At 34.4% G+C, this 26,023-nt stretch overlaps 1 protein-coding gene across 43 annotated transcripts in view; it reads left to right on the forward strand.

Moving 5' to 3' along the window:
* The window catches only part of KCNMA1 (potassium calcium-activated channel subfamily M alpha 1), a 464,377-nt gene that overhangs the window by 273,253 nt on the left and 165,101 nt on the right, over nt 1–26,023 (forward strand). For all 43 annotated transcript variants that reach the window (XM_035330303.1, XM_035330310.1, XM_035330316.1 and 40 more), the window contains 2 exons: nt 2,161–2,254; nt 5,876–5,987. In XM_035330303.1, coding sequence (XP_035186194.1) covers nt 2,161–2,254; nt 5,876–5,987 — 206 coding nt within the window. The remainder of the gene's footprint in view (nt 1–2,160; nt 2,255–5,875; nt 5,988–26,023) is intronic.

A 26,023-nucleotide genomic window follows, 5' to 3' on the forward strand; every position in this document is an offset into this window, starting at 1 on the left:
TTTGTTTTATAGATGGATAATTTAGAAATTGAAAAAGAGGGATGATATCTGAAATGAAGGATGTTTTACAGAGCGAGAACTAGCAGTAAGAGTAGCTTACAAAGCTACTGATGAACAGCAGTCCCAAATCAGGATTAGGATTCCCTGTTAGGTACTGCTAAGTATTTTGCAAAGAAGACAACAATGTATTAGATACTTTTTCAGATCTTGAAGGTTTTTGTAAAGGACAATAGTAGAAAAGGAGAGCAGTTAGCTGCAAACTTAGCTGACCTTATCTAACATTTATGACAAGTACCAAATCACTGTGGAGAGGAAGATAATGAAGCTATCTCTGTCCTAGTTATATTTGTGCAAATTCATTAGCTTCAGTGAATGCCTGCAGCTTTTACAGAAACTTAACCTGGAATCAGGGGTCTCAGCCTCTGGGTTGGTACAGGATTTTTCATTCTGCTTCTGTGGCATTTTCTGTGGTTTCTGTTGATAGGGTGCATAGGATGATAGTTATCTTATTTTAACAAAATGCTTTCCTCTCAGTAATGTTGTACAGAAAATGAGTATGTTGGATTCTCAGATTACATTCACTCTTTTTGTACCTAAACCTGTATTTGCGAAGTACAAAATGCTATTTTCTGTCCTATATGTTAACATTTGGCTTCTCTTAACTTCTGCCTGCTTTTCTAAATCAGTTTTATTTGATATATAGCAGGAATGTTTCATAACTTCAATGTCTTTATAAATAGCTTTTTTCAACATTTTAATATAATTTCCTGTATCACTGAAGTTTCTTAAAATATAAAGCTATTGTACATCAAGAAGAATTTTGCTGTATGCATTCATGCATCTAAAGCCAAGAGAGGGCATGCTGTATTTAACTTGTTTTGATCTGTGATGTATACGAGGAATGGAAAATTTGGCTGCATGTGTACCTGGTAGCCCGGGTAATTTCCTTTATGCCTTAAATTAGGTAACGGACATTCATAATGCATAGAATATTGCTTGTTGAGCAGTCTAGCATTATATTTGCAGAGCTGCAGCTATATGAACTGGTATTAGTCACATTCAGTGATCTATTTGACCTGGGAAGCCAAAGAATTTCTTCTTTCCTGAAAGAATGTTTTCAAGGGTTCCAAATGATCTACATTTTAGTTTTCTACTTTATTAGTCATTGTGAATACATGATCATTTGCAATATATGTGTATATATATGTATATATAGTGGGACATTATATATACGTAGTATATGCATCAGCATATATTGGGACATGACTTTCACTTCAGTCTGTGAATTCAACACTGTTCTGTGGCTTCACCAACCTGTTTTACAAAACTCACAAATAAATCACTAATCACACTGATGGAAGTTATCTCCTTCCTTAGATTAGTATGTTTATAAAGTACCAGTTTGTATAGAGTATGCTTTGGACTTGTCCCACTGTTAAATAAAGCATAATATAGTAAGCTAGAATTTGCAATGGCTGCCTGACACACAGGAAGGTATTTAATTAAACTGCATGCAGAAATTAACCCTTAGAGTACTGCTTCAAATTTCTCAATTTATTTTGTTGTTTAATTTTACCAGTGGGCTATGCTGCTTTTCTACTCAGCTCATAGTACTGTCATCAAGTACAAAAGTAGCAAAACAAACAAACAAAACCAAACAAACCCAAAACTTACTGTAAGCAAGGGATTCTACAAAACTAAGTGCCTCAGGTTGCTAATGGGTAACGTATTTCTAAGCAACTTTTTTTTTAAGGTTTTATGTTACAATAAAAATTAAAAACATGTAATATTTCACTGTAGCTGTGTGCCTGTTATGTTTGTTCCTAAAGTGTACAAGTTACGTTCCTAGAGAAAGAAGTCAGTTCTTTAAGGGTTAATGTGGGGTTAAGGAATCCTGGGTTATTTTCCTGCTTGTCTTTTATTAAAGGTATCTGCATGTTAATTTTCAGATATTACCTGAACAGGTAAATATTAAGACTGTATGAATGACTAACTGAATGAATGAAATAATTCATTTGAAATGCTTGCTTGTATCTTGTAAACAACTTGAAAAATAGAGATTTGATCAAATTTTTAAATGAAATGCATAAAAATCTCACCAGATTAGAAACTCATATACTGAAAATTTACTTTGATTTTTTTTTTTTTTTTTCCAAATAGCCCAATAGAGTCCTGCCAGAATTTCTACAAAGATTTCACGTTACAGATCGACATGGCTTTCAATGTGTTCTTCCTACTCTACTTTGGCTTGCGTGTAAGTAGTGTGTCTTTGATAACATGCATCAGAGAGGGAATGTAAATATTAGACAGGAAACTCTTTGAAGACAGACTGACTTTACAATGACTGAACAAAATTAAGCCAAGCTCTAAAATGTATGAGCAAAGCTTTTGGTTGAGAATATTTAAGGAGTAAGGATAAATATATAGGATAACTAAGGAAACCAATAGTTTATAAGCTTAAACTGTCTGTTCAGTATATTCCAGTATGACAGAAAGTGAAAATTATTATAGGTCAGTGCTGGTCAGTAAAGTCAAAAGTAGTTTCAGTCTTCTCAGTGAGTGTGAATACTTGAATTATTCTTGTGCTGTTAAATCTGTCTTTGGCATTTGGAATTGAAATAACAGCTGCTACAACTGTTATCATCGGTTTTATGAACATTCATTTTCACACACTGCTAATGAATACTTTGCAGAATTGTAAAATACCAGTCAATGTGCTGAAAAATATATCATTAAAGTATCCTTTTCACTTTCTGAAAATCCACTAATGGAGTTTCATGGTCTAAAATTTTGTACATCTGAAACGAGCATTAAAAAAAAAAAAAAAAAAGGACATTAATATCTGCAGTTCAAGTGTTTTCATGTCCATGTTTCCTTGTTCCCTTCCTTATGGCTTCAGGACATTGAGATATGCTTTGAGGTTAACTGGTGGTTGATAACTGGAAAATGGTGGGAAAAAAGGCATAAAACATAGCAGAACTATGATGGAAACTTTGTAAGAGCAGAAAACTTGCCACATTGGCCTTTAAATTTCATACAAACATTGTCTCATGATTTTGCTTTGCCCTTTTTTCTTCCAAATCACAGGAGCTCATTTTTCTTTGTCGCAGTGGCAGTTTAGCTCCTCCTATTTCTCTTCTGATCAACTTAACCAACTTTTTCTGGTGCTTCAGTGAGTAAGTCTGTTGCACATCTACGTTATTTCATTACTCAGACTAGCTGCAGTGTCTATCCTTAAGTTAAACAGATAAATTCCTTCAATATTTAAACTCCTATATATGTATTGTAAACTGCAGTTAAAAAAAAAAAACAACAAAAAACAAAAAACAACAACAACAAAAAACAACACATATATTGTAACCTCTAATTATTCAGCATCTCAGGAGCTTTTGTAGATGTCCACAAGGACTTCAGTATAGGTTGACTTTTTGACACAGCAGATTCAATGCATGATACATATGAACTTCAAAGAACCTTGTATTTAGAAGTATCCAGATACTTTTTGAAGTTTGTGTTGGTGATAAGGTTGTATTTCCTACTAAGATAATTAAAATTACATATTGTCTACTTAAAGCAGTAATTTAGGCTACACTATCAAGAAGCAGAGCACAATAGGAGAGAATATACTGATGTTAATACTTGTACACTGTAGTTTTTGTTTGTTTGTTTGTTTGTTTGTTTGTTTTTTAAAGGAGAGTGCCATTGACTCTTTCTATTCTCATTCTGTGGACTGAACACACTTTACTATTTGCACTCTGTGAGATGTGCTGCTAAAACCTTTTTCAGTTTTAGTTTCAACCAACACAAAGATTTGTGTTATCCAAAAATGCTTTGTGATGCAAGCCAAAGTATGGTAAGTGAGGATAATAAAGACTCACTTAAAAATTATATTCCTTATCTAAGTTCAAATGCTTGTACAGGTGCAACTTTGTTTCTCCAAGAGTCCTGCTGGCCTAAGCAGGAGTTCCTGAGGAAAAGGTGATACTCAACTTTGGATGAAAGAAATGGGTCAATAATGATTTTGCTAGCTTTGTAACAAGCATCTCATACCTTTAGCTACTTTTTTACTTTTACTTTTAGCTATTTTTTTTCTGTTAAATATCTCCTGTGAGGACTCACTGGCAAATTAAAATATTTGAACAAATATTTAAAATCTCATCGTTTTCCATCTGTTTTCCCTGAAATGATGTCATAACTCAAAATAATATATATATTACCATAACTTCAGTTCTACAAGACATTCAAACACACATCCAATTAAAAATTGTTGTTGGCTAGTGTCCAAATATGGGACAACTCAGAAGTCTGCAAACTGCTGACTAAGTCCTAGTTGTATGACTTAGCAGATAATCAAGCAATAGGGTCTGGCAGAGAATGGAAGCAATTGAGTATGGAATGCATCTGGAAGACGGAATTGTGTTCATACTTCTAGAACAGCATGTTAACACTTTAAGCTTGGTGAGGGTTTCTTCTGTAATGAAATGTGCTTTTGTTAGTTTCTAAATTAATATCTATTCAAATACTTCCATAGAAATTATGAGTGGCCTTTATGGAAAAGCCCTATGGAAAGATAAAATGCTGGTCCGAATGCATGTTGCGAATTAAGAAAATATCAATCTGAGATCTTGAAAAACTTTGAGTTCCAAATATTCTGACTACTTCTAAATTCAACACAGTGGAAATGAAAGATCTGGCTGAAACTGGATATTTTTGCTCAGTTTTCATGCTGAAAGTTTGATTACTTGAATAATATAGAACGTCAATACATTTTAATTTTTGACTCTTCTCTGAGGCAAGTTCTGTTCTATTGTCTGTTTTCTTTTTAAGTATGACTTTAATATTCTTGACATCAGTAGAGTCCATTTTCCAGTATTTTATCTAGGATTCTAACAAAGCTGGTATGCAATATAAACATTTACTGTTAAAGTTTTAATGTAATTGTAGAAAAGGAGAAAGCTAATCAGATGGAATACCAATACATGCTTTGAAAGAAAGACAATGGATGTAGTCTCTAACTCAGAAAATACAAGTATTGTTTTAAAATACGTTAGATCGAGTTTTATGTCTTACCTGAGTAATACTGCTCCATTAGATATCTCCATCATGTGCTAAAATTTTGTATTTATATATATATATATATACTATTTATACAAAGCTTATATTTTAATCATTACTTGAATGTGAATAGTTGTTTAACCTTGTTTAAGCAAGCAAGCATAAATAAGCAAATTCAAACTATGATGTCTGACATCTGAGTTTCCTAGATTCCCTAGACTGATTTCATAGTAAGCAGAGAGAAAGGACCTCTTCCACAGCACAGTTCACAGGACTGAAGTCCGATTGCTATCCTGAATTATTCCTTGTAGGGTTCAGCCTGGTGATTAGCTCTCTCTTAAGGATGATAATTGGATCTTTGTAAGCTATCATGTATTTAGAAATCTGTGAACAGCAAATACATGATGTGACTACTACCAACATGTTTGGAGTGCTAGAACAAATGTGATATAATTTGAAATATTTTATACCTACCTATACCCTACACTTTTCTTATGTTACTGGTACATTGTTAATTAATGTGGAGGAAACAGGTTTTTTACAGATCTTGCACCCCGTCACATACATTTTCTGCTTCTTTAGTTAGAAGAAGAAACTTCACTTTAATCTCAGTGTAGTTATGAAGCAATGCACAATACAGGCTTGCTCTAAGTGATGCCATTTGTCTTGTCTGGGTTGACCTAAAAACATCAGTTACTTCTACACTAACTTTGGAATCTAATATCTTAGAATGGAAAATATCGCACCCGCTTGCAAGCACCATGAGTATAACCTGATTCTTCTCTTTCTCCCCCCCCCCCCCCCCTTTTTTTTTTTGCAGTTCATAGCAGCCAATGACAAGCTATGGTTTTGGCTAGAAGTTAACTCAGTAGTAGATTTCTTCACGGTCCCTCCAGTGTTTGTGTCAGTATATTTAAACAGAAGTTGGCTTGGTGAGTAAAATAGCTTTTCCTTCTAATAGCTGTTATAAAAATAAAGCTGCTATGAAAACAGCTTGGCATATTTTGATAGAGGATACCTTCATCTTGTGTAATCATGGAAGCAGAAGAACAGTACCAAAATTATTCTTGCAATTTGCAATGTCAGCAGACAGGTGGGTTATGTTAGAAAAAACACTTACTAAGATCATTTTGTTCTTGATTGACTATTATAATCTCCTACTGCAAGCTGTGGTGAGGTCCAGCTTGAAAATACTAACATGAGGCTATTTTTACAAAAAAGGGGAATTGAGTGTAATTGTCACAGCTTACAATCTGATCCAGACCATTATTTACTTAACTCTATTGTCATTAGTCATTTTCAACAAAGAAATCAACAAGTTCTCTTCACATTTTACACCAATATAGTAAATTTAAAATGCATCGAAGCAATGCATTTGGGTAGACATTACCAAGTTTAACCTTTGTATAGGAAAGACCACTAGGAATTCATTAGAAAAAAATATGCCACACATAAAAAGGATCACAAAAAGAAACAAAGAAAAAAAATCAATTAAAAAAAGAACTCATAATTTGCATGTTAAGTTTCTTGTACCACGTGCATATTCGTTTCTAGTTATGTAAAACGAGGGTCAAAATTTGGGAGTTTTTATGTGGGGACAACATATAGAACCTCAATATTTTTCAGTTCAGTTTTCTACAATTACAAGCACTCATTGTCCCTGAAAACCAAAGGGAGTGGTCTACTGGAATGTTTCACTCAGAAAGGAAAATAAAACAGACTATCTTTTGTAGAATTATAATATTTCTAGTTTTATACAGAAATGTAAAGATACAAAAATTATCTATGATTCAAAGTTTTATGAAAAGAGCGTAATAGCTCGTAATAAATGTTTGGGTTCACACTATACATTAGTGGTTAATAGTACACCAAAGAAGAAAGCAGCAATACATCCAGGAAAGACCATTACAAATCCTTGTATGATTAGTGTCTTCATCATATTCTTCTACTGTGTGTGTAAAACTAAGTAATGCTTTTTGAAGAAGAAAATGTGATATAGTTCCATATTATATGATAGGAAATAAAATTCAGAATAAGTTATGTTAATAACAAATGAACTTACCCTTAAAAGAAAATTGCTGATTTCACTAGCTGTCACTCAATCCTAGATTATTTGTGGTGTGTGAATTAGAAGAATATGTTTTCATACTTGAATCTGACATATCTGTTTCCCAGAATTTTCAGATTTAAATATTTGGAGATGAAGGTGATCTAAGAGTAAAGACTAGAAATTAGAATCACAGTATCCATAGAATATGAATATGAAATGAGAAAATAGCACACACACAAAAAGGAAATGAGGCAAAGAGGTAATTATTTGAGATTAATACCATTTGTGATTGCACAACTGACGGACTCATGGTGACATGACAATCTGACAGTACCAACAAGAAAAATGAGAGACCTTGAACACTTTAAAAACTATCAAGGAAAAACTTTTCATGATCCATGTCATTTTACAGGCACAGTTAAGTGTTGTACTTATATTTATTTGTAGGTTTGAAAGGATTTTCGTCTTTTCTTAATTGCACCAATATCATTTTTCCTGGATTTCTTGCTTATAGTCCCACTTCACCTGTTTTTTGACTAAATCCTTTTAAGACACTTATCACCTGCTGAGACACAGTTTTATTATTATTATTTTATGTAGCTGGCTTAGGAGTAACATATTTACAGTGTTTGAACTTTGCACTTCCTTTCACTGTGTCTATTCCAGAGCAATTTTTGTTTCAGGGAAAATCATCCTCACTGAAATATTTTAATAGTTAAAAAATGTGAATTATTGGGGTCTGTGATAAATGTAATTTAGACCAGAAAGTTATTATTTTGTGGTGCTGTGATGAAAGAGTTTTTAATCAAATACACAGAAGTGTATTAATGAAGACTGTCTGTTCTTTTACACTTTTTAAAGAGACAGCTAAATTTACTCTGCTGAAGCCAAATGCTTGGGACATTCTTATGGAAGTATGGAAGGACAGGAATTGTGGGTGCAAGGAAAAGAGGGTGTTTTGAGTGTAATACTTAGTTTCAGGTTAGGTGCCTGCTTTTCCTTTTTCTTTTATATATTTTTGTGATTGAGGGAAAAATGCTTATCCAGAGGATGATTCAAAACATGTAAGTTCAAGTTTCTGTTCCAAGTATTCCCAAGGATATATGAATTGCAGGGAGTTTAGTGTTCTAGTGAGGCTAGTAAATAGGGAGTGCTTAATGTTAGGTAACACAAAGACCATATAACAGGTTCAAAATTCACTCTATCCCAGCAATTCTTTGCATGTTTTAGGAATCAGTTACTGATAAGCAGGGTTCCTTTCTATGCCTTACATTTCAAAATCATTCAGGAGCCCAAATATGATAAAAATAAGTTTATCTGGAACGTATAGTGCATCAGGATCTTTCCAGCTTGTTTACTATTAATTCATTTTAGTCAGTTGTGATGAGTTTTCTAAGTATTAAACAATGAAAGTCACCAGAATGTGTCTTGAACAATTCCGTGGCATACTGCAATAGTCAGTGGAGTTAAATCCACTATGCTGAGACTTAAAACTGTACAGTTAAAAACATCACTATATTTTCTGATGAAGTTGCATCTAGGTCCCCTTGACATTTTTCCAACACTGTTTTGCAAACAGTAGCATTTGTGCAGATACTTACATGTAAACTAAAGTTATGCTTTATAAAATCATAAACACTTCTTCCACCGCACTGTACAAGAAATTTGTTGATAGTGATAAAAGGACAATTCTCTACTTCAAACGCAGGCTTCCATGGAGCGGAGAGAATCTTCCCAAGGGAAGAATGGTTATGCAAAGGATAGAGTTTCTGGCTCTAAAGATTTTACAAGTCATTTTCACAGTTATATTCAACCAAATAATTTCAGTGAATTACTGTCTATGTACATTCTTTACAGTCTAAGTGAAGGTAGGCTGAAAATGCTGTTGGAGGAAAAAAAAAAATCCAATGGCAGGACTGATGCCATGGCAAAACTCATTTTTTTTTTAACACAAAGTCATTATTATCTGAGTATTACGATTAAGTTTTAGATCAGATCTTTTTTTTCTTTCATAGCTTGCAGTCTACTAAGCTGGAGAGCCATGCAACACATGAGTATCTTCCAGCCTTATTCAGTAATGATTTAAAAACACTCTGCACTCCACTTAAAACAGTTACTCTATCTTCCGTGATAGCAAAGGCACTTCAGATAACTGAAATGCCTTTTATCATGCACTTGCGTGATTATTAAAAATAAAGTATTAAAGTTATGAGCAGATTGCAATAAGGAATACAGGAATTAATTGTCTTGACAGGGTGATATTGATAGAGGAAGATTAAGTATGTAAAATATCTTGGCTTCACATTTGTATGAACATGTGAATGAAGAAAAATTGACTGTGGAACTACAGTGATTTAAATAAGGCCTTAGTAATTACATAGATATATGATAGTTTCCCATACTGAATCACTGAATCACAGAAGATAAAGATCCATTTTTTTTTTTCCTGACTATATGCTTTCAGTGCTTCATCTGTTCTGCTGTTAGATTCCTAATAGATTCTACTATCAGAAGGATTTCGTCATCATCTTTCTCTACTGATATCCCCCAGACAGTCTAATTTGCTGCTGAAGGTGTGCTATTTTTTCAGAAAAACAGTTCAAGATTTAAAGTGGGAAAAAGAAGACAGACAATAGACACAAGTGTATATATATCCACAGCATAGAGAATGAGTCTCTCTGTATGTATTGCAAGTGTACTCAGCAAAAGAGCCTCCCTCCCCACCCCCCAAGTCCTTGCTCAAATCCTGTCCAGGTACTCTTACAGAAGTCCCAAGTAATTTTGTTCTGACTTGTTTCAGTATCAATTCCTGGTCTCAGAAGATTGTTTCCAATGTCTCTCGTAGACATTCATCTATTTTTTATGAGTCAGAGAATGAAATTAATTTCCCTCTGTGGTTAATGGAAAGAGATAAATGACGAGAAAAAACAGTGTCTCTTATACAGGTTTAAACTGATGGTGCAAATGCCTCCTGGCCATCCAGCAAGTGTGCTTCAAGATGAAGCCTTAGTTAAAAGTTTGTGTGGGGAAAACTGACCTGGAAAACAACATTTGTTTTGATACCCTGTAGTAATTTTTTATGTAACCTCTACAGAACAATTCAGTCTGTTCTTTTTTGGAAAATGGTATGGAACTTAGACCAGTACCTTAGTTACAGTGACACAAAGAAGTGCTCTAATAACTGAATAGTGGGGAGACTAGTGAGGTAGATGAATTATAAGAACCAAACTTTGTAATAAATTCCTGTGTTTTGATGCATTCACAGCTCTCAAAAGTCCTTGTTTTAGCATATTTAATTTGCAGTCATTTTTCCAGTGATTTTGTTTAAGTATTATGTATTTCTGCCATCTATTGGTGAGAACTTCGAATACGGATCCAAATTATAGAATATTTATGTCTTGCCGTTTTACTTGCATTAGAAGTTACACATAATGGAGGAAAAAATTTGTAGGAAAAATGTATTTTTTGTTTATGTGCATGTGTACTAGTTTTATGTGCAGTAACATTTTTTGTTGACTTCAAATGACTTCAAACAGGTGTAAGGATTAATCATCCTTAATACTCTATTCTGCTCTGAAGTATATTATAGAAGTATATTATACTCTGATCTGCTTGGTCATTTGGCAACAAGATGTCATTGAAAAGACTGTGTCACATATGTATTATATCAAAGACAATGTTTTGCTTTCTTCTAATCAAACCTGAACTTGAATCAGTTCAGATTTCACAGAGCATGAGTGCTTTGTGAGTGTACCAGATAGAGTGATATTTCATAACAGACTTTTGAGTTGGTAAATTAATAGGAAAATGTAAACTTTTGACAAATAGGTATTTGTGATGACATTCAGAACTAATTCTAATGAGTATTGTTGCAAACAAATGGATAGAAACACTTCACCCTCTCTCTATTCCACTGATGAGAAGTCAAAAAAAGTTATCCAAAAGACACAGAAGCAGAGAAACACGGAATAGAAAATTGACCCTAAATTTGTTCTCGTTTCTAGTCCACTCTGACTGGAGGGACTATGTGTAGGGGGGAATTCAGTTTTTCCAGTGTGAATAAGTGGCAGTTCCAAGTTAGTCTGACTCTGTGAGTGTTGAATAGCTGTCACAAGTTGATATGATAGCTGAAACCAAGTTTATTTCTTTAAATGAAAGTGCTTCTAGTGTACCTGGTTGAAGAGATGGGCTACTTTGACCTTTTGCATCTCTTCTCCTCCTGCCTCCTTCTCAAATGAAAAACTTGAGACAGAAAGTATCTTCACTGGAGAAAAATTCAGTCATAAGTTTTTAGCTACCTATTAAAAATGCATAGTTTGTTGCTTTAGATATGATACCAAGCGCTGCTTGTTCTTTATCATCCTAGCTATTTACTAGCTTACTACATTATCATCCCCTAATATCATCTGTTAACTTTATTAGTGTGCATTTTATTTTCCCTCCAGAATATTAATAGAAGTATAAAATAATTTAGAGTTAAGAAATTTAACTGTGTATTTCGTTGCACTGTTTGACAATTGCCTGATAGGCAAATATCCCATTGTGACAGGGAGAAATACTTGTTGACCTTCTCTGCTTCAGCAGAATTCTGACCTTCATGCTTTTGTGATGATTCAGATTAACACTTGGATAGATTTGTAACAATGCTACGTTCTTCTGTCTGTTCCTTTATTCACTATGCAGTTTTTGCATCAGTACTCTGATGCCATAAAAAGTCAGGTGACATGAAGAGAAGGAAAATTTGGGATATAGTGATAAGTATATACTTCTAATAAGTATCTAAGGCATCTTCTGAGGATTTGAACTGTAATTTTTTATTTTTTTTTTAATTATTTTTTTTACCATCTGGCAATGTTTCATACAATATTGAGGCAAGTCAAGAAAACAGCATCTTTTATGAGTTACCACTTGTTTCACATCAATTTTTGAACTCCTAACCTTCTCTAGTACTTCTTTATAACATCCATGCTTACATTATACAGGGCTTATTCTTGATTCACAGTCAATCCCCAGACATTCGGAATTCATTAACCTTGGTATCACCTTCAGCAGTGTTTTGTATCATGCTATCTCAAATTGTAAATAACAAAAATAAATACACTTCAGAGGAAATTAAGTACATGAATGGAAGGACGTTCCTCCACTTCACAAAAGTATCAGTGAAATTATTATATTCTCCATAACAGCTTGCACTGCAGTCGTGTACCTGATGGCACCAAGCCTGTATGAATTTAAGAAACGTTTGGGCTGTGCACTAAGTCACATGGTCTAAACTTTTGGGTAGACCTGTGCGGTGCAAGGAATTGGACTTGATGATCCTTATGGCTCCCTTCCAACTCGGAATATTCTATGATTCTATGATTGCTTAAAAATCATTACCATCAAAGCTAACAATGCTCAGGGGGCAGTGTTTGCTTACTCTTTGTGTGCATGCTTTAGCATCTTTCTGTTTCCCTTGTTTTTCTGTTCAGGGGAGTTTTTAATTTAGAACAGTGTTAAATGAGCTGTTACTAATCTTTTGAATACTTTTTTTTTTTTTTTTTTTTTTTTCTTTCAGGCATTCAGTTTATAATTCTTTTTGAACGAATCAGTACAGTGTGTTTGCAAATGTTACATAAGCTTATGTTACATAGGAAACATTCTGCACTAAATCTATCTACCAATCTTCTCTGATTTGTTATCTGTAAAGGAATACAAGGCCAAAGAATTCAAATTTTCTCAGTATTTATGTGCAAACTATCTAAGCTTATCTTGCCTTCAAGATTGCAAAGACAGTTGCCAGAAATAGGCTTTCATATGAAATCTTCTGTGCTGCTACTTCAGGTCAGAAGCAGAAATATTGGAAAAACAGTCTATTTGATTTCATCAGCAAATTTAGTGTTGTAAGTAAAACTATGGCATATAAAGATCAAAACCAGAACAACATCTCTATTAATAAAATAAATAATAATAAAAACCACAAAAACAAGCAACCAAAAAACATACGCACAAAACCACAACTCTTAAACTTGGGAAACTCTGCTTTTCTATACAAGTAAAACTTCCCATATGTAAAACTGTTTTTCCCCTAAACCCTAATTTCACTATATTAGGTAATTATATTGCTTTTCTTTTAAATCAGACTCTATATAGTAAGAGAGATGGTAGCATGCAGCACAGGATGAGATCACAGCATTTTGCTCAGCATTGTCCTATAAGGAGTGCTGTTTTTATAAACAATAATAATATTGTAGAATCACTTCAGAATTTAACTGAAAAGATTCATCCATTCAGTGTTTTAAATCCTAGAATCATAGAATATTCCAAGTTGGAAGTGAGCCATAAGGATCATCAAGTCCAACTCCTTGCACCGCACAGGTCTACCCAGAAGTTTAGACCATGTGACTTAGTGCACAGTCCAAACATTTCTTAAATTCATACAGGCTTGGTGCAGTGACTACTTCACTGGGGAGCCTGTTCCAGTGCACAACCACCCTCTCAGTAAGAAATCTCCTCCTGATATCTAGTCTGAACTTCCCCTGCCTCAGCTTCACCCCGTTGCCTCGGGTCCTATCACTGGTGTTTATGGAGAACAGGTCACCCGCCTCTCCACACCCCCTTGTGAGGAAGTTGTAGACTGCGATGAGGTCCCCCCTCAGCCTCCTCTTCTCTAGGCTGAACAGGCCCAGTGACCTCAGCCGCTCTTCATACGTCATCCTCTCCAGGCTCTTCCCCATCTTCGTTGTCCTCCTCTGGACACTCTCCAACAGTTGAATGTCCTTTTTGTACTGTGGTGCCCAGAACTGCACACAGTACTCAAGGTGAGGTTGCACCAGCACAGAGTAGAGCGGGATGATCACTTCACTTGCCCTACTACCGATGCCGTGCCCTCCTGGCTGCCAGGGCACACTGCTGGCTCATATTCAACTTGCTGTCAACCACGACCCCCAGATCCCTCTCTGCAGGGCTGCACTCCAGCGTCTCATTGCCCAGTCTGTATGTACGGCCAGGGTTGCCTCGTCCCAGGTGCAGGACCCAGCACTTGCTTTTGTTAAACTTGATGCGGTTGGTGATCGCCCAGTTCTCCAACCTGTCCAGATCTCTCTGCAAGGCCTTTCCACCCTCATCCAAGTCTACAACTCCTCCAAGTTTGGTGTCATCAGCAAATTTGCTCAAAACACCCTCCAGCCCTACATCCAAATTGTTTATAGACATTGAAGAGGACTGGCCCTAAGATAGAGCCTTGAGGGACCCCACTAGAGACCTTCCGCCAGCCTGATGTGGCCCCATTTACCCTTTGAGCCCTGCCCGTCAGCCAATTGCTCACCCATCGTATGATGATTTTGTTAAGCTGTATGCTGGACAGTTTGTCCAATAGGATCTTATGGGAAACCGCGTCAAAAGCCTTGCTGAAGTCCAAAAAGATCACATCAGCTGGTTTCCCTTGGTCAACTAGACGGGTGATCTTATCATAAAAGGAAATCAAATTTGTTAGGCAGGACCTACCCCTCAAGAACCCATGTTGGCTGGGACCAATGACTGCATTGTCCCCCAGGTGCGCTTCAATAGCCTCAAGAATCTTCTTCTCCATAATTTTACCAGGCACTGACGTGAGACTGACAGGCCTGTAGTTGCCAGGGTCTTCTTTCTTACCCTTCTTGAAAATTGGCACAATATTTGCCAGCTTCCAGTCTACCGGGACCTCTCCAGATTCCCAAGATCATTGAAAAATAATTGAGAGAGGCCCCGCGATGACGTCAGCCAGCTCTTTAAGCATCCTGGGATGAATCCCATCTGGACCCATGGACTTGTAGGGATCCAGGTGGAGCAGCAAATCCTGCACAAGTTCAGGGTCAGTTGGGAATTTGTTATTCCCATCAGCAAGGTCCTCCAGCACAGGGCACCCAGGGTTCCGAAGCCCATCATCAGCGTTGAAGACAGAGATGAAGAAGGCATTAAATGTCTCTGCTTTGCCTACGTCATTGTCTGTGAGTTGACCTTCCCTATCAAGCAGCGGACCTATGTTTTTTTTTGGTTCTCATATGCCAAGATTGATTTCAAGAGTTTTTTTCAAGTTAGGATACCTGCAGATGATAGTCTACCTAAACAGCAGGAAAATGTTGTAGTCTCTCATAAGCAAAAATGACAGAGCAAAAATGGTTTAGTCTACTGCATTATGAGGTTTTTGAAGTATAACCGAACAGCCAGTGGTTATTTGTCCATTGTCACTTCAGTTACTCAGCTGCTCAGTATAAATTCTCAATCAACTATTGTTTTCTTCCTAATCGCTGGTTATGTTTTCCTTTCTTCAACCCCTTACTATGTAGAACATTTTCCTTCAGAACTGTATGTCTGAGTTTTTCTGTGGAGATATGTTCAGGCTGCACTACCTTTCCAATCATGGTGCATCCAGCATTTAATGGCATTCTCAGTGCTGCCTCTTAGACATTCAACATACCATGTGCTTGAAGATGTATTATAATTTCAGGTGATGCTAGACTTTGGGGATGGGGGATGCATACCTCCATAACCTAGCAGAAAGGGTTTTGTTGTATGTTTGTTTTTATTTTGTTCTGTTTTTTAACAGCCAGCTGTAATGTTACTGATGAAGTATGGCATTGAAGTTGTGTTGATATCAGAGTGAATATTTTCACATATCAGTTTGCTCATTTTTACTTCTGTTCTGGGGTGCTTTTCTCTAAGGAACACCAAGTCAGTCAATAAAGCTAAGGATGCAATTCTGTTTCAGCCTTGTGACACAAGAGGAAATAATCATAATGGGATTAATGCAGAATACTAATATGATTTGAGTGGGTATTCTCTCTTTCTTTTTTGCAACTTTCATATTTATTTTTTTCCCTAATTGAACTTTTGTGACCCTTTCCTATTCAACATACAATTTCCATACCTATTATTGAAATTCTAAATCCTATAGGGATTCTCGTCAACGTGCTGTTACATAAAGGCTGTTGTAAGTAGTATGTATGTTATTTAAAAGTTCACTTTTTAATTAGGTACTTAAATGATTAATTATAGAAGAAATAAAACAAATTGAGAAAATTTACTATTCTTATTAAGATTTGCATAACATATATACAATTTGTATATTTTTAATATGTAATTTATATACAATTAAATTTATATTATTTGAACTGTTAAAACATTTGAACTGTGAAACATTTAGTAATAGCTAGATATATGGTTAGGGCAATTCTAATTCAAGAAAAAAGTTTATAGTGGTTAGTTAGCAGGCAATATATATCATGATAGTATATCAGTCAATGAAAATCTGAGTCTCTACACAGAAGATATTACAAGTGTAAGTTAAATGAGATGGGATAATTTGTAAATAAAATAGTGTGATTCCAACTTTTATTTTCTATAAAATTTTATATTAATAGTGAGTTTGGATTCTTCTGCCTGGCTTCACTTTCCTTCCTGTTATAGGCAAAATGTCTTTACTGTACTGCACTGTAAAATGAATAAATGCACATCACTGTAAAAAGAGACACACCTAGGGAAAAAAAAAAAAAAAAAAAAAAAAGGAACCAAGATAGCTTTTGAAGTCTCTCAAACTTACTGTAGAAATATATCTAAAGCAAATGGTATACAATTGCATAGAGGATGGATCCTGTAAGAAATATGTTACAATCACTAGAAAAGATCAAATGTGTGTATTTGGAGGAAGGCTGTCTTCTAGGAAAACATCAGAGACACTCACCTTTCTAGAAACTGTTTCTAATATTCTCTGACAGAACATATACATTGTCACTATCTGTTCTTGGTGTTGATAATTCTGAGACAATATATTGGTAATTGATGTTAGTCTTTTTTATTACTGAAAGAATTGTGAACAATAAAAATGGCCTGAGAATTTGCATCTTAGCAGTCACATCACAGGCAGTTTTTCTGTCTGAAATTAATTTGAAGAGTGACACTTTAAATACTACTCTCTTTGCTGGATTTATTCTGGATTATGCCTTAGTGCTGAATTGAATCTTCCAGGTCTCAGATTTTGTATTTGAACACACTGTAACACTGAATAGGCAAAGACATCTTTTACTACTGGCATGAAGTGACATAAGGGATACTGATAAGTGATGCATGGACATAAATGACAACCATATTACCATATTCCCCAGAAAATGAAAACACCATAATCTTTGACTTCTGAGAAATTTTATAGCTAAATTCTCAATCTAACAGCCGGTGTGAAGCATTCTAGTTTTTGTTATTACAGTATAAATTTACATCACATGCAAGGAGTTATTCTCTATAGTGAGAAAAAGGGCATCACTCATTTTTGACAGGCATAAATATTTTATGAAGTGTTTGGCACACATCTGTCAGAAATTGAACTTGTTTTTCACACTTGCATCATAATCTCATACAATTTTGTGGAGTATCATTTTCATAATCTGTTTTTCCTAATTAATATGTATATATATGCTCAAGTCTATTCTTTAAATATTCCACTTACATGCAATTCAAAGGTTAAAGAAAGTTTCATACAAATTTATTAGAATGGAGAGATTTGAAACCTTTTCAAGTCTTATTTCATAGTATGCTCATTGGTTCTTTGACAGTTATGGCCTTGTGACTCACAAGAGCAAAGACAGGCAGAATTGCTTGTGTTTGTTAAAATAAACAAATAAGTGAGAAGTCCTGCAGCATGAGTCAGGCTTTAGATCTGGCTTTTGTCCTTCCTTTGCCTTTGTTCTTATTGTTCTGTCCTGCCCCATGTTTACAGCCTCTCAGAATATAATATTCTTGATTTTAGTGCAATTTGTTCCTGATGTATGCCAGGGAAAATTAAACAAGATGCTAACTTATCGTTTCTTCAGGAAGTGAAAATACTTTATATTGAGTTGTAATAGACACTTCAAAAAACAATCCCCAAATTTCCAGCCTTCAGAGACACCTGCCTGCAAGTTCAGCTCACTGAATTGTAACTTCTGATTTCAAGGGTCATATTGATTTTAGTAGCATCATCATTTAAACTGTCCAATTAATATATTCTCCAAAATCAAAGAAGTAAAATAGGCATCTTTTACTTCATTTTTGAGTACAGGCATTATCTAGAAAGGATTATACAACTGTAAGGAAAAAAAAAAAGCAATGAGATACTAATAACTTCATGCCAGGGTGGCATGAATATTGCTTATCCTTCCCTTTATACTTTCAGCCTTTCATTAAAAGTAACATCACAGTTTGGGATATTTCCTTTACAAAGTACAATGCTTACAAGATAAAATACTCTCTGATTTTATGTGAAGATCTACTATTCATTCAGTACTGGGGTATATCTATGCTTGTTATATGGAATATGACATAGTCATTGCCTGAAGTGATATAAACTAAACATGATTTTACATTAAGGGAAAAAACAACAAAGGTAATGTTTACGCATATAGTGACTGTTTTTGTTGCTGCTAGTGCCAAGCTTTCTGAGTGTCATTCAAGGTTTTGTTTTAGACTGAAAGATAAAAATAATACAAGTACATATAGTTTTTTTCAGGAATTTAAGTTTGGATTTGAAGTTTAGCTTCTAAATCATTTATTGAGAGTTAAGACATTGGATCATTCTCGTTTTCTCATAACTCACTGACAGGTTACAGCTTTGTAACAAAGATGTAGTTGTTGGCCAACCTGTATAGTTTCTATATGCACACAAACCATTTTTTTTCCCCTTCTGGGTAATACTGTGGATTTTTTTGAGTAATGCTTTCATGCTTTTTGAAGCACCCAATTCCTGCACACCCAAAGTGAAGGCAGAACTCAGCTGCTTGCAAATAATATTCTTGAAGTGGAAAATTATGACTTAAGTATGATTTACCTTCCCATCAGTGAGGGAATATAGTCAGTGCCTTGCTGACATATTGTATGAAGGCTAGACATTAAGCATATGTTCTCATGTACAACATTTTTCTAAAATGCTAAAGATTTGACTAATCATCTGTAGTCCATAATGTTGCCCTGTGTGCCTCATTTCCTTTATTTAAATCACTATCTAATAATTGTTTCATTGATTTTCAGTGTTAGGGAATTTTATGCTGGAGGATTTACAAAGAGTTGGCACAAGCATTACAATTTTAGTTTTACTTGCCTTTGTTTTCTATGAAGAATTTTTAAAAATACAAGCAACAAAAATATGGCCTCATCTTCCTGCATGTTATATTTTTTATTGTGAAAGTTTCAGGACATTTGAGAACTATCCTTTATCCTATTTATATTATAGTTGGGAATCAAATAATTTTATTTTTTTGAAGTGATCAGATATAATTGAAACGTTTTTGTTTGTTTGTTTTAACCCTATGCCATTTGGATATAAATATGAGGTCTAGATAACTTATGTAGGGTCTCTCTGAATACAAATTTAGCAGCTAAGATTGAAACTGAGAAAACTCTTCAATGCAGTCCTGAAGATTAATTTACTTTTTTGTAGTGCTGAAATGATGGTGGAAAACTGGTTCAGTGCTGAGACTGGTATCTTGTGACTGATCTGTACAGTAATCTTTAACACCTTACAATGAATTGCTTGCTGCTGAATCTGGAGAAAACAAGGCCACCTTACCTGCTGAATTCTTATCACAGTCATGTCTACTGTTGTAAAAAATTGGTCAGGGCAAAATTTCAGGTTCGGTCAAACACTTATGAAGCTGCTCATTGTTTCATTCACTTTTTAACTAGATAATAATAATGTAAAAAAAAAAAAAAAAAAAAAAGGACAGTCCTCTATGCACTGATTGTTTTGATTGTTTCTCTTTAATTTTTCAAATGTACCATTGGAAGTAACCTGTAATATGTGCATTGCTGCTTGTTTAGATAAAATAGATGGTAGAGAACCTTACTCTTACTGAAAACAATAAGCTATCTTGCATAATCAGATTGTAGAAAAAAATGCTAAAACTATCCTAGAAGAAGCCTCTGCACAGGACATGAAAGTAAAAAAAAATCTCTGCATCGTAAATAGTAATTGAAACTTTGTCTAAATTAATAGAAACATTTGTCTATAATGCTGATTACACCTTCTCAGGACTAATGTCATCCTGCTGATGAAGTCTAGATTAATATTTTAACTTGTGAATCAGGTTTATTTCAGATGTATTTCCAGTTTTTATTTTATTTTTTATTTTGTTATATGTAACAGATTTAGCAGTGTACTGAAACAAAAAGGGTGAGAATCACTAAAAATCTATCATCCCTTATGCCAGAGAGCTGAAAGAGTTAAAGAAATACTGTCAGATTACTAAAGCCAAAATATAGGTTATGTAAACAAAAAGCTTGGCTATTCCAATCTATTACTGGAACTCTGATTTCCTTTAGAGATATTCTGGGCTTACAAGACTAATGGATTCTACACCCAAATATTTACTGTACTAAGTACAAAGTACACTAATGATAGTTTTAAAATTGAATAATAACAAGATTATAATTCTAGTCGAGGTGAAATATAAAAAGAAAGAAAAATAGTATGGCTTATGTGGTAAAAAATAAGTAGGATGTTCTTTCAGTTTGAGCAGTACAGGATGTGATTAGTAACACAGATGATAAGCACTACCTTGTTAAAATCCTTCCAATCTGAGAGGAATAATTCAAATACAGATTTTTTTTTTATATGTCTGCATGCATTTGTACAGATTTAAACACTATTCCTATTGTGACCAATGGGAACCTGACCACGCTGTTTGTAAGAACATAGTGTAAACGTTACAGTGTAAAGGAGTCACTGAAGTGATTTGCTTCTTATTCAGTCCCTGCATAATACTTGAAATTTGAAATTCATGTGTACTGTGCTTCCCATTTCTCTATTTGGCATTGTCACACTTCGATAACATTTCTAAAATGCTTTGAGATCCTGTACATTTCCTAAAAGGACATGGTGCAGTCTATTTTTGAGTCTACATTTCATTGTAATACAGATGGCATTGATATATTTTTGGCATACATGTCTTTGTGGCTCTTTTGTGGCAAAAGATAGGAATGATAAGCATATTCCATGAAATGAAGATAACTTTCCAAAATGAAATGTGTATGTTATGCTCAAAGTCAGGAGGTTGACTAGAAAAGCACATCATATATCATGGAAGGTACCATCTCACCTTTACATTTTATTTCATTTTTTATTTTTATTTATTTTTTTCTTATTGAGATAGTAACTGAACAAAAATCCCATTTTGTTGGGATATTCACAGAGCAAGTCTGCTTGAGAGACCTAATGTGCTCTATTCTTTGTGCTCTTGATGGCTTTTTTTATTTTGCTTTGTTCTTCAGTAATATAGCTGCTATTAGGTAAAGGGTTGCTGTGTTTTATTTATTTCATCGGGGAAAAATCCTATAAGAGTTGGCTGATAACATGATTTCTGCCTTCTACATAATAACTTTCACCAGAAGATACATGTTTAAATTTGTCAAAGAAAACAATATACATGTATTATTTATGTACGTGATCTACAACAATTATATTCTTTTTGAGAGTACCTGTTCATTCCAAGTGAACAGCATCATATTTGTAGGTTTTGAATTGATGGGTGTGGCTCTCTGGTGTAGCTGAAAGAAGCTTATGTGGTAATATCCGGATAGAAGATGGCTTTTAAGCTCTAGTACATCACGGATCAGAGGAGCATCTGTACTGCCTGCCTGCCTGCTTCTCTGATTTATTTTGTCCACCCTCTTGGTGATACTCTTAGTGTGTTTTGTGAAGCTGAGTTTTGTATTTGCATTAATTCTATTTGTTTCATGCTAACAGAAATAGGTTAGGTTACACGGAATTAGCTTTTGATAGCAACATGTAAAGGTGAACTTTGCATTATCCTGTGTCTAGTTAAATAAATCTGCTTTCAAAGAGAAGTTGTTAAAGAAAGAACTCTGAGCTGTCTCTCTGTTTTGATACTTAATTAGGAAAAAAAGAAAAAAAAAAAAGAAAAAAAAAAGAGGGATATAGATATAAAATAACTTCATTATTAGTGGATACTGTGACTGAAGACTGGACAACAATACTTCTAATGTGCAGTGCTTCTGAAGCAGAAGATACGTAGTCATGATTCCCAGCAAGATTTTAGTCTACCACAACCCTTCTGGGGGCACGCGTACAGAAACTTATAAAAGTACTAGAAGGCGTAAAAAGTCTCTTGGAGAATTGTTCCAGAATGGATATCGTGTTAAAGCTGGACATAATAGCCCTGAAAAGGAAGAACAACATACTTTTCGAAACTCCTTGGTGTCTTTTTATAGGGTCGGCTCCTACTGGGGTAAGGTCCAACTCCAACTTTAAACATTTTCTTCAGAACTGTAGTTTGTGATTCTGTCTTTCTTGTTAGTGCTATTCTTTTTGGAAAAGTTGTTTGTTTGTTTGTTTGTTTGTTTTTGTTTGTTTGTTTCATATTTAAAATAACACTATAGGATTTCAGTTGTTTTTTTAGGAAAAATTCCTTCCCAAACTCACAATGTGACCATATCTCCAACACCTCCTCAAAGGGGTTTGGTTTTCAGCTAGAATCAAATAATTCAGTCTTAACTGAAGGCTGGAAAATAAAGTTCTGTGATGGTATGGTTATTGAGAAATTCTTATTTTGTGTGTTTTTATTATTATTATTATTATTTGCCTTTTTTAATGACTGTCATGTTAATAGGTGGATATGTAAGTTAAAGAAATGTGTAGCAGATATATTTATTAATATTTTTTTGATACACCACTATTTTAAAGGATATTCTTAGTCACCTCGATACTCTTAGTCACCTTTCAAAATTGGTCTGAGAGATTTGGATGTGTCACTTTTTCATATCCAAATTCAGTGCATAGGTTTTCAGGAGGTAGGCATCTCTAGGAGTCAGGTTGGTGTTGTGTTTTGTTTTGTTTGTCTTTGCATATCCCAGGATGACAACTCTGAACTTGTAGATACTTCCAAAAACATAGGTTGGTACATGTTTCTCTCATTACTAGAAATATCTAATTTTTGGTAGCTTAATGAAATCCAATATTTTACCAGTTAACTTTTAGTAGTTATCTGCTCTAATAAATAGAGCATTGTGCAAATAGAGCATTGTGCAAATTATTTTTAATTCTGAAATATAATTGCTTCTTTTATTCCCAGTAACCTCCTATGTTAGCTAGAAAACTAGTGGTAAAAAGAACAGAATAAGTTACACAATTTTAATTTTTCAGTGTACTTTGAAAATTGCTTGTTCATTGTTAGTAGTGACACATGTAGCTAAACAGATATTTGCACAGTAAGAAAATAATCCTGTGGTATACTTGGAGGCTCATTTGAGTCATTCATTATATCTACAACTGAAATTATTGGACTAGAGGCAGAAACTATTGAGTGAAATACTTTGTGTTATATTAGAGGAATCTGGTTTGAAAATTGTAATAGTCTTTTCTGGTCTAGAAATCTATGGATCTCATAGCTTTATCTTAGGAATTGCAGCTCAGAGAAACTGCAGGTCAGATGCATTTAGTAGCTGAAGATTTGTAAACAGAAGAGGCCTTTGATTTTGTGTGTATTTTTTTTTTCTAATTAGAGTGATTTTTTAGGTAAATTAAATATTTTGATTTTTTTTTCTTTTTATAAATTGTAGTATATAGGATTTTATCCTATTCCAGTCAGATCCCATGAGAAAATTCCCATACAAAACTTTTGCCAAGTAAAAGGTGAGTGACATGATAGAGACAAAATGGCAATTACTTCTTGAGTGTTCTATTCAGCAGCTTGCCAATTAGCTTTAGAAGTCAGGTTCCCATTAAGTGTGCAAACTAATAATGGAATTTACTGTAATACATAAGAAATCTACCCTATTTCAATTACTATTAATATCATTTAAATGTTTAGCAGTTTTATAGTTATTCCATATTAAAATAAATCTTTCCCAAGTACATAAAACCTTCCCAAATGTTACTTAGGAAAGAGATATGTACACAATTTTATGAGTAACTCACACAGCTTTTGAAAACAGAATTTTTTGTTAGTGTTTTTATTGCAGAATTTTTGTTTGTATTTTTGATGCATAAACAAATGTCATAAATTTCTGTTCCTGGTGAGTTGGTGAGCCTGAAAGAGATAATATTATCTTAGTAGTAAATGAGTCAAATTTGGGGTGGAAACAGTGAGAAAGCAAAGCATGGGTCATTGTGTTACTTATTGCATGTTATTATTTTTCAAAGCCAGGTTATTCTTTATGAACCTGTTGTTGATAAGTACTCTTGAGTGAGACTCATCAAAATCTCTTCTATTTAACTTTGTTTAATTTTGATCGTGTGGATTCATAGTAAGATACCTATTGAATAATTCAACCTATTTTTAGTCTGACAACAGTTTCACTGCAACAAGGTTATTGCTGTGAGGATTACTGTGTCATCAGCTTATGGATGCATACATGATTACAAGCGCACTTTGGCATGTCATTAATTCCAGCACCAGAATGAAGTGCTCTTCGAACTTTTCCTCGGGGAATTACTCAGTTGATTCATCATCCATTTGCTAAGTGCAGGGTGTCATGAATAACATATTAGGGGCAGACTTGTTTAATCAGTTTTATAATTACACTTTATTCCTAGACATAGCTTTTGTAGTTTATTTGAAGAGTTATTGTGAAACATCTGAATTACTTGCAGTCTTTCAAAATGCACGGAATTTGCTGCCGATGGTTGTGCAGTCCATGCTATTAAATATTTTAGTGTGTGAAACATTGATTCAAAGACAGCACCTCTTATCTCTTTCACAGCTTTAAAACTAATTATCCAAGACTGGGAATTCCCGTTTCTCCCTTGTTTCAGTTCAGCTAGTATTAGTGGATATTGCCAATAAACCACGCAGTCTTCATGTGGTTTGAAGATACCCCACTGGGGAGATGTGCACATTAGTATAATTTGCCTCTAATATGTAGAATTGTTTTGGCTGACTGATTCTGTGTTAATGGTGTTATGGGGAATAAACACTGTAGGCATAATGGATTTTATTTACAAACAGGCAGTGAACTGATGCTTACACACTCAAAACTTCAGAGCAGGATACTATAAGTACCTGGAAATAAGGCTACACCAACCTGCCAGCTGTACTCCTACTGTTGTCCAGTGCTTTTGTCTGTTTAGCTCAGAACACTTTTCAGAGCTCTTTTTAAGGCTGTTTTGGAATGTCCTGTTGTTACTCATATTCTTGAATTTTTCTACTTTAAATAGACTTCCCTACTCAACTATAAGCCCTTCAGCCTTATTTGCAAACTGTCTGCCTTTCTCACAGTGGTTTATACTAAAAATGCTACTCCCAGCCTCTGCTTGTTTCTTTGTAAGTCTAGTTACAAAAACTAAATATTTCTAAAATATTTTATTTCTTTACAAAAGATAATTATATATTAAATGTGTTTTCTATAAAATATGAAGTAATATCATATAGGATCATGGTAATTTGACTATGAAGTTTTCAATATCATCTAGAGGGTTCTCCTTTTTCTAGTGCCTTTTCATAGGCTTTATGCCTTGCTATGGCTTGATACTATGAGCATAGGAAGAGATTATTATTAAATGTCGTATTCTTTCTAGTGTGTTGAAACTCATTATTTGCAAGACAGGAAGTACGGAAAATCATTTAAAATGACATGGGTGTAGGAATCTAATAATAGTATCATTTGGGTCTTGAAAAAAGATGGAATAGTATCATTTGGGTCTTGAAAAATATTGGAAAGTATTCATATACTGTGATGGTAAGGAAAACTCATTTTCTCTTTGTTTTTACTCGCAGGTGAGCCACACAGATTAGGTAATACCCTGAGGTTTCTGAGAATCAAAATTTGATCCATTCTGTGTAATAATTCCTTTAGCTATAAAACACAACCCCACTTGTAATGTCCTACAAAAGATATAGAGGTTACATAGTGATTTTTTACAAGCTAGTTCTATTTGTAGACCAAGTAAGCTGAACTTTTAAGCCTCACCATGCATGT

The sequence above is a fragment of the Oxyura jamaicensis genome, chromosome 6 (assembly GCF_011077185.1).
Source record: "Oxyura jamaicensis isolate SHBP4307 breed ruddy duck chromosome 6, BPBGC_Ojam_1.0, whole genome shotgun sequence".
NCBI classification, from domain to species: Eukaryota; Metazoa; Chordata; class Aves; order Anseriformes; family Anatidae; genus Oxyura; species Oxyura jamaicensis.